Source organism: Lolium rigidum, chromosome 6 (assembly GCF_022539505.1).
Source record: "Lolium rigidum isolate FL_2022 chromosome 6, APGP_CSIRO_Lrig_0.1, whole genome shotgun sequence".
Lineage (NCBI taxonomy): Eukaryota > Viridiplantae > Streptophyta > Magnoliopsida > Poales > Poaceae > Lolium > Lolium rigidum.
Genome location: NC_061513.1, coordinates 54268890 through 54284876, shown reverse-complemented (window position 1 = coordinate 54284876; position 15987 = coordinate 54268890). Strand labels below are relative to the sequence as shown.

Sequence of the window (15987 nt, the reverse complement as noted above, 5' to 3'; positions counted from 1 at the left end):
GCGGCCTCGTCCTTGAGCGTCTCGAAAGACTCGACGAGGGCCCGCTGCTTCGCCGCCTTCTCCTCGGCGTCGGCGCATCGGGGTCATCGGAGGACCAAGATATCTCCGAGTCGGAGTCCTCGGCTGCGGCGGCGGCCGCCGGCCTGCGCTGTTCCGGCTCGGCGTCCAACGCCGCGTGGCCCGCCGGCTCCTCCTTCGCTTCTGCGCCGCGAGTGCCAGGACCGCGGCGTCCCTGATCGGGTGGAGGAGATCGGTGCTATCTTCGGAGTCGAACTCCTCGGAGGAGCTCGACGCTGGAGGAGGTGGAGTGGGAGGTGAAGGTGGAGGTGGAGGCACGGCAGCCTGGCCGCGTCCGGCGCTGCTCATGGTGGATGCGCTGAGAGGAAGCGGCGCTACGGCGGCGGCGGCTAGGGTTTGTGGGGAGGAGATGAGATGCTCGCGCCCACGTATATATAGCGCGAGGCGGGCGGCCGGCCGCGCCACGCGTGGCATCGCCATTACTACATGCGCAGAGGTAGGCGACGGCCGCGCGCCACACGAGGCTCGCTATTAACGCGGCCGCAGAATGCCGAAGCGACGCCTCGGTGCCAGTACTGGCGGAGAAGACGCATCGACGCTGCGCACGCTCGCGGAACCCGAGCCACGCCATTAACACGGCCCTGCAAAGGCTGCAGCGCGCGGCCCGGAAGTAATGCCGCGGAAGACGAAGCAGTTGTGCCGCTGCCAGGCGGGCCCGTGCGAGGACCGAGCGGACATTTTCCGCGACCGCTGAGCGTCCGCGAAGACGCAAACCTGACGCATATTTGGGCCAGGTTTGCGTCTCCGCGGACAACCCGCTCACTTTGCGTCGCCTCGCTGAAGGTGGTGCCAGACGCATTTCCGGTTACGGCGGACACAAACCGTCGCGCGCCGCTGGGATGCCCTAAGAAGTTTACGTCGTACTTTACACATGTTCGAGCACTCGCCTGCTGCCCCAAACTCGTGAAATGGATTCACGGCCGGTAAAACGAGCGCTGTGCACGTGTTCAGGATCACCTGCTGAGCTGCGTGACATCTGTTGTATGATGATGCGCGCATGTCTTGTCTTGTACCCTGTGATGATCACGCTGCTACGTGCAGTGCCACCGTTGATTTGGAACAAAACAGCTTGTTAACCACTTTCACGGCGGCGCAGCGCATGCACCCACCTCGTACTTAACGCCCGCACGCACGAGGGATCTGGATCTGATTCCCCTGGCCCACACGCGCCCCCAAAAATATCTCACAGCCGTGTTCATGGACCGACCGCTCCTCCCATTCCAACCCGGTCTGGTCCTGCTGCCGCTCACCCGAACGGCCCCACCTCGCTCCGCCCAGCCATTTGAGAGTTCATAGACTCACTGACATGTGGCCCATGTATCGGGCCTACCCCACAAACAGCCACCAGTTTTATGGTAGCGGGTTGCCAGCTGCCTGTGCCCGTAGCAGTACGTGTCCACGGTACCACACACACCTGGACCACCACGTTGGCCTTCTCGTCATATCACCATGACGGCCGGGACCCGCCCGACCTGCCCTCAAGGTAAAGCCACGATAAGAGCAACTTCAACACCTATTGCATTAAAATACATTGCTCGTTTTACGTCCTCTAGCAGACACGTTAAAATTATGCGAGCTGCAAACCTTTTACGTACGCCCCATTTTACGTCCTCCGATGTCCCAAATTTACGCTTCTAGTCGAGCGCGTGCTATCATCGTGGCTCATGCGCAAACACCAAAACCGCCCTACCGGAAAATCCCCCTGCTCCCACGCCATCGATTCCCCTTCACCTCCGCGTGGTATCTGGCCCGCGATGGGCGGGTCCTCTGCCAACCCCTCCCTACTCGGTCCCCGCCACAACCGGCACCGGCGCAACAGTTCCGCCGCCGCACGGAACAAACCCTGCGTCGTGGCCGAACTCACAACCCTGCGTCGTGCCTCCTCCGCCACTGCTCGCGTCGAAAGGATGGGCTAGAGCGTCCAAGCGCCCGGCCGCGGCCACACGGCGGGTGCCAAAATGCTGACCAAGAAGGCGGCCAAGATAGTCGTATTTCGTCGCCCCACTCGATAACCTTTACCGAACGATCCATAGCATCCACTGCCGACGGCATCGATCGGAGCGACTTTTAGCGTGCGCAACCTGCTCGACCAAGTGACAACAAGGTAAAAAATGCCTCTTTTTTGTTGTTCTTTTAAGATAGATGAATGTAGACAATGATGTGTTCATTCAACTGCAATGTAGTGTTGACGACGAGACATTTATGGCACGTATGAATGCTGCCTCTTCTTTCTCACACTCTGATTTCGGTGATAAAAAATGGGGAAGAAAAAAAATGAGTTTGTAGTATATTACCTGATGCCTGGTGAGGATACGATTGAACCACCAAGAGGTAGGACAGCCAACTACACCATGAAGATGTTGACAAATGATATGTTTGTTCGTATTTGAGTTAAATTCGTGTTGGACTTGGTTGTGTGGAATTATCATTTTGCATTTGAACCATATCATTATTTGAACTATGCTATCTAAGTTGAGATTTGGAGATTTTAGAATCATTTATTGGTCTATTTGTTTGACTTGTTTGACCTTGTTAATCATTGTTGGTCGAGTTGGTGTCGCGCGCTGTATTTTAGTGTCTTCGGTGGGCTAGTGTTTGCTGCTTATTGAAACGCGATGTATTTCAGCACCTCCCATGAGGGACAAGCGGTCGACTAGCGCCTCCGTTAAAGTTTCTCTAAGGGCATCTACAGCGGCGCGATGCAAACAGACGCCGAGCGACCGTTTGCGAGCGCCATGACCGAAAATGCGTCCGGACCCTCCTCCAGCGGGGCGACGCATAGTGACCGGGCCGTCCGCGGCGATGCAAACCTGGCCCAAATATGCGCCAGGTTTGCGTCTCCGCGGACGCTGCGCTGTCGCGGAAAGTGTTCGTGTTCGTTGCATCCGGGGCCGATAGGCAGTGACTAGGTAACCATAATATTTGTTCATTACTATTAATTGGCCAAAAGGACCATCTTTACAGAGATGGTTAGTCGAGTTACCTAAAACTACAATGGCCGTACCTACTCGCCGTCGCGCGACTTACACCCGCCTCGGTTACTCGCAGTCGCGCGGCCTACTACTGGCCGCCGGAAGGGCCGGCGCCATCGTCGAAGCGGGAGCGCTTCGCGCACTCCACGCGCCGCGCACGGCAGCGAACGTACATCTCCTCCTGGCACCTGCGGCGTTCGAGGGCCTCGGCCAGAGAGGAGTCCCACAGGACTGCCCTGGCGATAGAGTTGGCCTCCGCCTCCGTCGCCGCCTGGGCCGCCGCCTCCGCCTCCTCCTTCGCCTGGACCGCCGCCTGCAACCCCGCCAGCTGGGCGAGGAAGCGGGCCCTGTCCCTAGCCGCCTTCGCCACTGCTTCGTCCCTGGCAGCGATGGCGCCCGCCAGCTCCCGTTTCTCCTGCTCGACCCGCGCGGGAGAAGGGCCCCTATGCTGGAGTGAGTCCAGGTCGGAGCACATTAATCCCCGAGCCATGGCAATCGCATAGCTATGGGCTTCCTCCTCCGCCAACCAAGCCTGACGGCGCAGTGCGTCCCCAGCCAGGGACTCGAAGGACGCGACCAGAACGAACTGGACGCCGGCGCACTCGAAGCGGCCGGGCACGGGGTGGGGGGGGGGGGGGGTCGTCGTCCGCTGGAGGGGCCGCCATGGCCGCCCGCGCCTCCGCGAGCTCCGCCCTGGCGTCGGCGAGATCGGCCATGGCGTTGGCGATCTCCGCCCTGGTCATCGCGAGGCGCCCTTCCGTGCGCTCTGCCGCTTCCGCCTCCGCCTCCGTCTCTGCCGCCTCCCGGTCCAACTGCTTAGCCTCAACGTCGACGGCGACTACCTCCTCGTCCTCATCCGGGTGGAGGTGGCGGCACATCTGAACAACGTGTTCCCAACTACGATTGTGGTTGGCCATGGATGGATGCTATAGCTTGAGGTGTGGTCGTCACCCCCGCCGGTGTCGACCATATATAGCCACGGCGGGGTGGGAAACATCGTTGTCGCGCAGGTCGTTTCCCGCGCGCTCGAAATGCCGACGAATCTTGCGAATATATTGGGCGCGCGCGGAAACAACCGTCATCGCGCGGGAATAGTTAATCGGCGACGGTAGTCCTCGACGGAACGTAAAACAACATTAATGAGCTTGACGCTGTCTCCGTTAATAAAATGCATCCACACCGCTGGAGGTACCCTGACACAAACGATCCGTGTATCGAATGGTATCCGCGGGCCGACACAAACGGACATTTTGGACGTCTGAAATGCGTCGGCCCGCCCTAGTGCTGGTGCCTCGTAGCAGAGCAAGGTAGAGAAACTTCTCTCTCCTCTATAAAACCACCTTTTTCCTCTTTTCTCCGTCGGGTCTTGCAGCCTGCATCTTGGCATTTCCGCAGCTCCGCTAATATAACTCCCCCCTCCGTTGTTTCTCTCCCCACCCCGACCGCCAGCCTGACTAAGCAGACCTCCACCTCCCCCTCGCCGTAGCCATGGCGCCGACGGTGGGGATCAAGCGGTCCCCGGCCGCGACGCAGACAGTCACGGCGCCGCCGCCCTCGCCCCCCGACGCGCGCTTCGCGGTGCGCGAGGCCGTCAAGTCCACCCTCGCCGACCCGGCCCCTGGCGCCAGGCTCGACGCCCCCGCGCCGGCCCCCGCGCTCGAGGGCTTCCTCTGCCTCGAGGAGATCGAAGGGAGGCGCTGGAAGTACGTCGTCGACGCCGCCTCCGGGAACAGCAGCAGGAGGAAGGGCAGGCGCGGGGGGTCCGCCGTGCCCCTCGGCGCCTCCGTCAGGGCCGTGCCGCTCCAGTCTCCGCTGCCGCCCGCCGAGGTGAGCCGCTCCCGCACCTACAATTCTGAGATCCTCCCTGTCGTCGTGGTCCCTGGTGGTGGTTGTGTTTTGGTTGCGCTAGGTCTCGAGTTTGATTTGGGTGAATTGGTTGGGGGAATTTGGGAGAGTTGATTCACGGTAGGTGTAGCCATCAGCCGATTTGGTTGTTCGGGACTCTGATTTTGCTCCGGGAGCCTGCTCTGCTGACTCGATACTTCCGAGGCAATCTAGGTGAAGCCGAAACATTAAATTGCGTCCTGCTTCCACGACTGCTATGACTTTGTTGTTTCTCGACAAACTATATTTATTTTTTAAGTCCATGGCAAGTATCGTTTTCGCCGTCAATTTTTTAGTTGGGGCGAAGGTGGTTTGCAGCAACTTTTGGTATTGCAGTACCTGATGCCAGGTTAACTTAATTGCTGACTACATAGTTCTCCCGGTTAATATATGTGCAAGTTTTTTAGAGTTAACACATATGGAAGTTGTCACTTGAATACATTTGTTTTTAGAGCGAAATTCGTTGAATTGTTTTGGAGTTTAGTTTTGTACCAGTTTTCGACTTTTATTAAGTAGAAGCTTCTCTATTGTTACGTTCAAGTATGGTGTGGAAGGTTAAAATCACTCCAAAGTTAAGACCTAGTACATTGACCATCCAGTTTCAGTAAATAACACCATTTATTTGCACACTATGGCTGCAGGAAATTATGGCTTTCGTAAGATCATACGTTGTGCCTGAAGGGTTTCCAGACAGCGTTACTCCTTCGTACGTCCCATACATGACCTGGAGAGCTCTCAAGGTACAGTTTACAACTTGTGTTCATTATTCATTTTCTTGATTCAGATGCAGTCGTATCATGCTAACGTTTTTTTTCACCGCTCAGCATTTCTTTGGTGGAGCGATGGGGGTGTTCACGACAAGAACCTTGCTGAGCTCTGTTGGAGTCTCTCAAAGCAAGGTGACCCCGGGTGCCATTGCTATCAACTGGATCCTCAAGGTAAATCAAATCATGTCTACTCAAGAATCAATATATTCATTCAAAGACAAGTCGTAATTTTCATTGTCTTGTACTAGAGCAGCCCTATATATAAACTTCATGAACCTCTTATCCTTCTAGAGTTATTGGCCATCTGATAGCAATAGCTATTATTTGGCAGGCTGCAGTGCTCTTCTTTGCTTTTTATTGGTAATTAGCAAACATAAATGCTTTCTTCTAATCATATAGTTGTGATCGCGCTCTTGCTTCAGGACGGTGCTGGACGTGTTGGAAAAATGCTTTTTGCACGACAAGGAAAGAAGTTTGACAATGACGTAAAGCAGGTAAGCATCTTTACGTTTGTGTAGTAGTATCTAGGTATACACTCTTTCCTTTTTTCTGGTCCCATGTGACGACTAACTAACACTGAAATTTTATGTAGCTCCGCTTTTCTAGTGATCTCTTGCTGGAGATAGGTGCTGGGATAGAGTTAGCTACTGCGGCCTTCCCTCAGTTTTTCTTGCCTATGGCTTGTGTTGCAAATGTTGTAAAGGTTTGTCTTTGTTGGTTATTGCAAGTTGCAACAATTAGACTTTGAATGCATAGACTCGCTACTCCGTTTCCAAAGTACTGATGAAGAATTCTGCTTGCTCGTGCAACATTTTAGAATGTCGCTGCGGTTACATCAACCTCAACTCGCACTCCAATCTACAAGGCATATTCAAGAGGCGAAAATATTGGAGATGTGACTGCTAAAGGAGAATCTGTGGGGAATATTGCAGATCTGGTAAGTATAAACATGTTTCCTTTACAGCATTTTCTGTCCAAATGGCATATTAATCATGCTTTGCTGGCATATATTGTTGGTGTGTGTTTGTATGCCAATGCTAATGGTTGTATGAGTACATGATATTATCTGGTCACTTAATTTAGCTGCATTTCTGACTTCATTTTGTTGATTTCACATGAAGCTGGGCACTGGTTTGAGCATCTTTATCACAAAACGGAACCCATCATTGGTGACTTCATTTGCCCTCCTGTCATGTGGATATCTCCTGAGTTCATATCACGAGGTTCACTTCACTGCTTTACTTCATTTCTTGAGATATTTTCTTCACTTTGTAAGTCCTATATTGATACTGAGATTCTTACCAGGTGAGGTCTGTTGTGTTGAATACCCTGAACAGGGCAAGGTTTACTGTCGCAGTGGATTCCTTTATTAAGACAGGTAGGTCACACACTTCTCTTTTGAGTTGTTCTGGAAAGTGTTAGATTGCTTCTAGATTTTTTTTATATGGCCACGACACTGGTCTTTATTAATTATTTATTCGAATTAGTAAAGTGGCACTTGCCTCTGCGAGATAATTCCTAAACTGAAGTCAAATATAATATGATGCACATCAAAGCAGAGAGTTCAAAAGGCTTAGAAACGACTTCACAGGCACCAAGTTCATTTTGAGTAACACATAAGCATGGTGAAAACAACTTTTCTTGTGTGTTGTCACAATGGTTTTGACACTAAAAATCTACATATAGAAAATAATGGCTCGGGATTGTCGTTCTCTCTGTCATTTATTGTATTGAGCTCGAAGTATTGACCTTGTAAAATCTGTGGGAGTTCTAAATTGAAATCTCCTTTAGATGCTTCTACTGCTTTATTTGTGGTTATGTGTAGTACTTGAATCTCCAATTTCCTATTTTACAGGGTACGTTCCCACCTTGAAGGAAGGAAACTCACAGGAGACAATATTTATTCATCCTTGGCGGCATGAGCCGGTTGAAATAGGTTTGTACTAGTACTTCTTTTGACTGGCCCTTTTGTTGCACATGGAATGGTTTCTTACAGTCTGATACATTATTTCAGGGTCACGGTTTGGAGAAGCTTTTCAAGAACCTGTTTCATTTGTTGCCACAAGGCCATTGTTTGAGGTACCTCCAGCTCCCTGGCCACTACATAGTATATTTCCTGCATTCCTTCTTTCAGTATGACCAATACTTTCTATCTTAATTATAGGATGAGAGATACATGGTAACATATAACCCAACTAAGGATAAAGTATATGCTTTGCTCAAGGACCAAGCAAAGCCAGACGACATTCTCAAAGCTGCTTTCCATGTAAGCAGCTGTTTGCTTTGCCATAATCTTGGCCTTAGGTGTGTTTTAGTTCCTAATTATCCTGTGTTCTGACAACGGCGTTCTATTGTACAGGCTCATGTGTTGCTGCACTTCATTAATAAAACACATGAGCGAAAGAGGATGAACCCCGATCGATCAGATCATTATGGAAGCCTGCACCCACGAAACATGGATTTCCTGGCACACATTGCAGAATCTAGCAAAATTGTGTCATCCTCTTACGGAACATTCAGGAAGAAAGCAAAAGAACAGGTAACACTCCTCTTCTTTGTGATAAATGTGCTATCAACATTCCAACTACTAGATATAATTGTGACAAGCCTAACTTGCTACATGACTAACCACATTCCTTTTCGGTCTGTGCCAGGGTTGGATAATGTCAGAATCGCTCCTTAACCCTGGGAAGGCTCGATTATGTGTCACAAGACCGCAATGATTTTACTATTTCCATTTACCATCGATGGGATGATACCATCTCTAGCTGTCAGGCTAACTTTCTGACAAGACTGACGGGATGCTGACGAGTTGTTAGTAGCTGAACTAGCATATGTTGGAGCTCGGCCTAGGTGTGAATCAGGGAGCCTACCATTTCGTACAATCCCTATAATTTCTGTAGCAGCAGCTGCTGAACTAACTGCTGCAGCAACCAGTTTGACCAATCATTTCCTGTTTGAAACTTGTCAGGTGCCAAAATAACGGGGGATATGCTTATGGCGAGCCATGAGAAGACGAAGGCGACCTCCAACTGCTAACTGCATATGAGTAGGTTGATGGACTTGTATTTATGTTTGCTGCTCTCTGACGGAGGACTTCTAACTGTAAACCTGTAACTGGTATAGTGTTCGTCGGCTGCGGAGTCGAATGTTACAAGAGTTGTTTCTTTTTTGCTGACCTGCTGTACTTTCGAGTCTTCGAGAACTATTTCTCGTCCACCTCTTAGGGCGGTTTGAAAGTTCTCAGTTTTCCCAGATGGAGAGTTTATGTCGATGCAAAGTGCAGTGGATACCCTGTACATACATGTTTGTTGTAATAATCGGAAGCCTTTACTGCTGGTTCAAATCTTGCTCGATGAGCGGGCTGCGACCTGTCTGTCTGTCTGTCTTACTGATTATGATGCCTATGAACCTGTCTACCCATATGCCTGCAGTTGCATTGTCTGGTGCTGAGCCACATAAAGTACAGCTGCTACCTGATACTAGAACGAAACAAGCTGTTCACTTCCACATGTCTGGCTGCTGCTTTTGCCCTTCTGCCTGAAGATCGACATGTGTAATCCTCTCAATTCTCCACAAACGCTCGGGGCTTGGACACCTAAGAAAGATTCAAGTTTTTCCTCTTTATGGCGCAGATGCTACAATATCATACAGACTGTTGACCTGTTCTTCGTGGTGCAATCCAGCATACAAGCCTGTATTGGTATTCTGCTGTCATGTGCTGATTTTGGCACAGTTAACGACGAATTCTGAGTTAACTTGCAAAATATCGCTCTCAGGATGCTGTCAAACTACTTGCTCTCCATTTGTTGGTACTTTTGTACCTATGTAATCCCATTGTAGATGACCCGAATCTTTTTTTTTCTACTTCACCACTACTGATCTTTTGACCTGGCAATATATACAGCTCCTATTGTCTGGACTGCCATGGACAGACAGCCAGGCAGCAACATTAGGAGGAAGAAGCACCATGGTGCTTGGAGGCTTTGTGGATTGGAGGGGGAGAGCCATCAATGGACAGGTGCATGGCGGAGTCAAAGCAACATGGTTTCTGCACGGTGAGTCACTATGCACCGAGTCCTCTGCAGACATATTTACATAGCCACGCAATATCAGTTTTCCCAATTCCAAGCTTCTCTTCTGAGTTCAAACCATTAACTGAAGCAATTTTGCATATGATTCCATCTTTCAGTCCTGAATGTGGTAACCAACGTGGCTATTGTCCCAAACCTGCTGAATCTGGTCACTTACCTCCAAGGAACGATGCATATGGGGGTCTCGGGCTCCACAACTACAGCCACTAATTTTATTGGCGCCACTTCTGGGTTTGCACTGATAGCAGCGTTCCTCTCGGACTCCTACATTACTCGTGCTAGAACTATGCTCCTCTTTGCTCCGTTTATGTTTCTGGTAATATGCATCTTTGTTCCTTCAGTTATCTACATGGTTTCTGATTTTTTTGACTTGTACATGGCTTCTGATTTGCTGTTAGGATCCAAGGGAACTGTTCTTATGATCCAGGCCGGGGAACGTAGGCAGCTGTATCAGTCTATATCAGTTAAATAAGTGAATATGAAATCCTACTATTTAACTATCCTTAGACCGGTGCTAAAATTGAATGCATAGATCGCTGCCGAGATAACATAAATTTGCTCTTTTTTTATATTGTAAGTCTCCTAACTATAATGTGATCTCTCTCACCAACATTTGAGGAAAATTGGCACCTACTTTTTCAGTAGCTGAAATGTATGGGTGTTCAAAATTATTAGGGGAGAGGGTGAGAATGGACTTTTAATATATCTAACTAAAACAACAACGCACCTCTTACATATGGACCAAATGCTAAAACTTAGGAACTGCCTTATAAATTGTCATCATGTTATAATACACCTCAGGTCCTGACAGCGGTAGAATCCTAATCTCGCATGTCCTTTACGGTAAAATACAATTGATGTCTATACGAAGAGATACCTTTTGGTGTAAAATGCTGGTATTGTCATCTCCTTCTTGGTATTTTCCTATCAAGCCTTATGTGTAAGGGTGTCGATGATTTGAAGCTGGTTTAGATTGTAACACTATGTTCTTAATCAAATGTACATTGGCTCACGTCTGTTTGATGCACCTTGTAATGGAAATTATACATGCAACATAGTTTATAGCATAACAAAACACTCATTTTTGCAGGGATACGGATTGCTCGCGTTGCAAGCCTACTCTCCCTCACTCCATCCACCACCTTGCGACAACAAAGTTGAGCTGAACAACTGCTAAGAGGTCCATGGCTGGAATGCTACCTTGCTGTACGCAGCCTTGTACATGTGTGCATTTGGTGATGGTACTATGCGTGTTTGCTTGCCATCCCTCGGGGCGGACCAGTTTGACCATGAAGATCCCTCCGAGTCCCAGCGGCAGTCCAGCTTCTTCAACTGGTATTCCTTTGGAATCTCACTCGGAGGTTTTATAGGGCTGATTCTCATAGTGTGGCTCGAGAACTACAAAGGGTGGGATATTGGTTTTGGGGTGTGTGCCATTCTGATTCTACTCGGATTGCTCGTAGTTGCTGCTGGTCTCCCTTTCTATCGCAACCAAGTGCCGCAAGGAAGCCCTCTAACTCGAGTTCTGCAGGTTGCGCTCAGAATATAAGATGCAATGCCATTCAATAGTCAAACAGTTGTTAACTGCAATATTTTCCTCTCCAGGTTCTTGTGGTTGCATTCAGGAACAGGAAGCTTGAACTTCCCAAGGAAAGCAGTCGTGGGACATGGACAGGTTCTGTTGGCGCACTCTCTGAAACAAATAATCTGAAGTGAGATTCATCGAAACAATACCTTTTCTGGCTTATTAGCATTCCCTGTTTTAAGCTCTTCCGTGCATCTTGCCAGATTCCTCGACAAAGCTTGCATCACCAACCGTGGCAACAACGGAGCCTGGTCAGTCTGCAGCGCGACGAAGGTCGAAGAGACGAAGTCCGTGCTCGGCGTACTCCCTCTCTTCCTCAGCTCCATCATCGGGTACATGCGGACATCATCGTCTTCACGTTCACCGTGCAGCAGGGCGCCATGACGGACACGAGGCTGGGCAGTATCAACGTGTCCCCCGCGACGCTCTTCATCATTCCCACCGCGTTCCAGATGGCGATGCTCGCCGTCTACGACCGGTTCCTCGTGCCGCTCCTACGCCGGCGCACGGGCCTCGCCGGCGGCGTCACCCACCTGCAGCGCGTCGGCGTGGGCTTCGTCTCCGTGACGCTCTCGTCGGTCATCGCGGCGATCGTCGAGAAGAAGAGGAAGGATGACTTGGAGAAGAAGATGTCCCTGTTCTGGCTCGCGCCGCAGTTCCTGCTGCTCGGCGTGTCGGACGTGACGTCCTTCACGGGGCTCCTCGAGTTCTTCAACAGCGAGGCGCCGCGGGGCATGAAGTCCATCGCCACCGCGCTGTTCTGGTGCGACCTCGGGCTCGCGTCGCTCATGGCCACGCTCCTGGTGGAAGTGGTGAACGTGGTTACAAGGCGCGGGCAGCAGGGAGGCTGGCTCGAGGGCGCGAGCTTGGACGACGGCCGGCTTGATCTCTTCTACTGGGTTGTTGCTGCTGTCGGAACGCTTGGGTTCGTCAACTACGTGTACTGGGCCAAGAAGTACGCCTACCAGCACAATCCACGGAACGTTGAGCAACCGGTTTACCATGATTCATCTTGAAATCGCATCCTCCATGCTTCAGTCATTTTACTTCAGAAAAGATGGAGGTGTCTGGCTAACCAAGTCAGCACACCTTGGACAGCAGCCCTATCCACTAAGCATGCGTGCCTTAGACAGCAATGCGTCTTTGGCTCGCATTAGTGTTCGTAGTCATTGCTAGGTAGTCTTAAGGAACTATGTGTAGTATTTAATATGGGAGCGCCTACGTCTCAGTCGACTGAGAAAAATCTACGTCTCAGTCGACGATGTTGTAACACGCTATCAGACAATTGACTGAGAACTAACCTATTTCTCAGTCGATCTGTCGCTGTTGGACTGTCTCTGTCTTTGCTTATCTGGGCTATCACCTGACATTAAATGTGGGCTGTCACCTGACATTTATGTGGGCTGTCACCTGACCTTTATGTGGGCTGTCACCTGATTTTAATGTGGGCTCTCTTCCTGTCACCTGATCTCAACGTGGGCTTCCTCTCGCAGCAGAAACCCCTTCTGCAAGAAAAGAACACACGAGCAACTCGTGATCAGTTCTTCCCCATTCATCGTCCTCACCATCGTGGGCATGGAGGAAAGAGAGTGGAGCAAACCCTAAAGAGAAAAACAGCATCTCCCACGAAAAAAATCCAAGAAAAAAATAGAAAAAAGAAGATCTGCTCTGTTCTCCCCCTCCCTCTACCCCTCCCTGGACAGGAATCTTGCTGAATATGGAGTATGGATCAGGATCTTACCTTGGTATGAAATTTCTGCTCCTCCCAGATCTTCTCTGTGCAATTTCTGCTCCTCCCAGATCTTTTCTGTGCAATTTCTGTCATGTCAGTTCTTCCTAGAGGCACCTGGGCTTCTCCTTGTCTTACTCTTTCATCCAAGAATAGCTATTTCTCTGATTATCATCCAAGAACAGCTATTTCTCCTTCCAGATCTTCTCTGATTGTCATGATAGCTGGAAAAGAAAACATATATGACCAAACAGCATTGTCTCAGAGGGTTTGCTTTACCAGCATATAATTTGCATACTCAGAAATGAACCAGGATCAATTAGATAAAAAACAGAGCATATGTGGTAGATTACTGACTCAAAAACAGATGAAAAAGGGAGCACAAAGAACCAGGATCAAATAGATAGGGCATATGTGGTAGATCACAGGCTCTGTTTGACGGGTTACTGTAGTTAGGGCACGCACAGTATGATCTTATAATGATAACACCGATATATCATAAAAAAAATGGAATAGTGGATGAAAATTTCTGATTTACCTTTCGCATCAGATGGCTAGTCGTTTTTTCCGTTTGTCTCCTGCTGAATAACAATGAACATGGCTAGCACTTCTCACTGATATTTTTCAGTACTGTAAGTCAGCACATACGGTGATGACATTGGAATAACACCTGAGCTTGTGCTTGCTATGTTGTGCCTTTGCTTGCTGATATCAGTTCTGCTTTCATCATGTCGGATTTGTAAAAGGTCTTGATCAAAAACAAGAACTAAAATCAGGATTCAAAAAGAAAAGAAAAAGAAAGGGCAATGATTTACATGAAATTTATAGCAGCTTGTAATGCATTTTTGCACTTGCATTATGATCAAGAAAAACATTGCATGTAAAATAAGGCAGAGACATTGACAAGCACAATCTGCGAAGTCTAGTGTTGGATGAGTCATTTTTTCAGTTGAATAAAAAAAATGAAATTGACTTTACATTTACAGGCAAGGACAGATATCAAGAGGAAGTAAAAAAAATATGGATCATACAGTTCACAATTTACAGATAGAAGTCAGGTGATATTTCTTAAACTTAATGTTTGTTAGAAATTTAGAATTGAATAGCATGACCTATATTCAATGGTTACTTGTCAATGCAGGTTCCATATTACATACCTCTGAATGGGCAGCCTCAAGAGAATGATGTTTCAACAAGAAATTCAGAGAAAATTGGTTTCCTCAATCCTACTATGGCCTCTTCATCTAGTTCACAGGTAACAAAGAAAAGTTTAAAAATAGCGATAAAAATTACATGCTTGTGATAAGAGAAAAGCTGATGATGTTGGATTTCCTACATTGTTACATCTTACAGATAAAAATTGAGATAAAAATCAGATAAAATGTGTAATAAACTACAACACATGGTTTATTTTGGATTTCTTTCTTTGCTAGTACTGACGTACATGTTTTCGTAATGCAGTTTGAATTTTTTGAAGGCATGCAGAATGTAGAATGTACACAGGTGAGTTTCTAATGTAGAATGTAGAATGCAGCAGCAATTGACAGAATGTAGGATGTAAAATGTTTTCGTAACACTAACCTTGTTGTCTTGTAGTTTCTAATGTAATGAGCAAGAATTGATAAAAATTGATATTTATATATGTACAGGCTCCTCCGCCATCACACTTAGACCTAGATCCTGCAAGCATACACATGGATGAATTTGCGGTTAGTTTGGAATTTCCATACTTTAACAAATGATACGGTACATTTGAAATAATGAAAAAATGAACTGATTGAAAAACATTAAAAATGCAGGTTAATTTATCACAAGGCAGTGGCTTGTCATATTCTCAAATGATGCAGAGCATGGATGCAATGCATTACTCACAGGTTAAATTCAGACAAATAATTTTAATTCGTACACTTATTCAGGGAAAATGCATGAAAAAGAAAGGAATTGTACTGATATGTTTATTATTTCAGCAAGGTAATTGCAGTTTTATGGATTTGCTAACTGGACCAATGGGAGATGAGGTAAAATTATAAGAACTTAAAAATATGACTAGAGAAATAAAATATTAATGTTTCACTCATGTTGTTATGTTGTTTTCAAATTTGCAGAACAGAATGTTCATGATAACAGGCAGAAGTGAATATGTTCATAATAGTGAAGAAGATTATCCTCAAAGAGACAACGACAACTGCGGAAATATGTTTGAACCAGAAGACAATTCAGATGCTAATGGAGATAGTGCATACAAGTACAAGGATACATGGGTCAATCCAGAGCAGTCAGATCAGAATTCAGGAAAAAGTTCATGTGATGCACTAGAATGTTCTCAGCCAGATAAACTTGACAGTAGAAATGATGAAAATGTTGGCAGCGCAGATGATTTAGCAGCAGATGCAAGTGAATGTGAAGTAAGGTCAGTAGAAGAAGATGGAGGTGTACAAGAACTGGATCAGGAAGATATAGAGATATATCTTGAGAATGAAAGTGTTAAAGCCGCTCAAACATGCAGTCAGGAGGTCCGTAGTCACCATGTTCCACATATAAATCAAGTTTTCGATACAAAAGAGGCTGCATTTGAGTTCTACAACTCATATTCAAATATTATCGGCTTTTCAGCAAAAATAGCTGGAAATTATCACTGCAGAAAGGATAATAAAGTTACTAGGTGTACTTTCAAATGCAATCGTTCTGGAAAAGTACTAGATGAGAAAACAAAAGAAGAAAGGAAGAAGAAAAAAGAAGTCAAGAGGCAGGAGACAAAGAGAAAGAAGATGCTAGAGAAAGGAGAGACTGTACCTTTGCAACCTCAGCAACCTCCGGAACCCGAGCAGATAAACCTAAGGATCAACCTAAAAAGAGGAAGAGTAACAATCTGGAAATT

The 15987-nt window shown here is 47.8% G+C and overlaps 1 protein-coding gene across 1 annotated transcript; it reads left to right on the top strand.

The window, feature by feature from the left end:
• Positions 1-4538: 4538 nt before the first annotated feature.
• On the top strand, positions 4539-9047 carry LOC124662041 (protein root UVB sensitive 6-like). Its single transcript, XM_047199926.1, has 14 exons — positions 4539-4877; positions 5576-5674; positions 5759-5872; positions 6124-6195; positions 6294-6404; positions 6519-6638; positions 6823-6924; positions 7007-7079; positions 7557-7637; positions 7716-7780; positions 7866-7967; positions 8061-8240; positions 8356-8554; positions 8673-9047. The coding sequence occupies exons 1-13, from the start codon at positions 4539-4541 to the stop codon at positions 8422-8424; spliced, it is 1527 nt and encodes a 508-aa protein (XP_047055882.1). The 3' UTR covers positions 8425-8554; positions 8673-9047.
• Positions 9048-15987: the final 6940 nt, after the last annotated feature.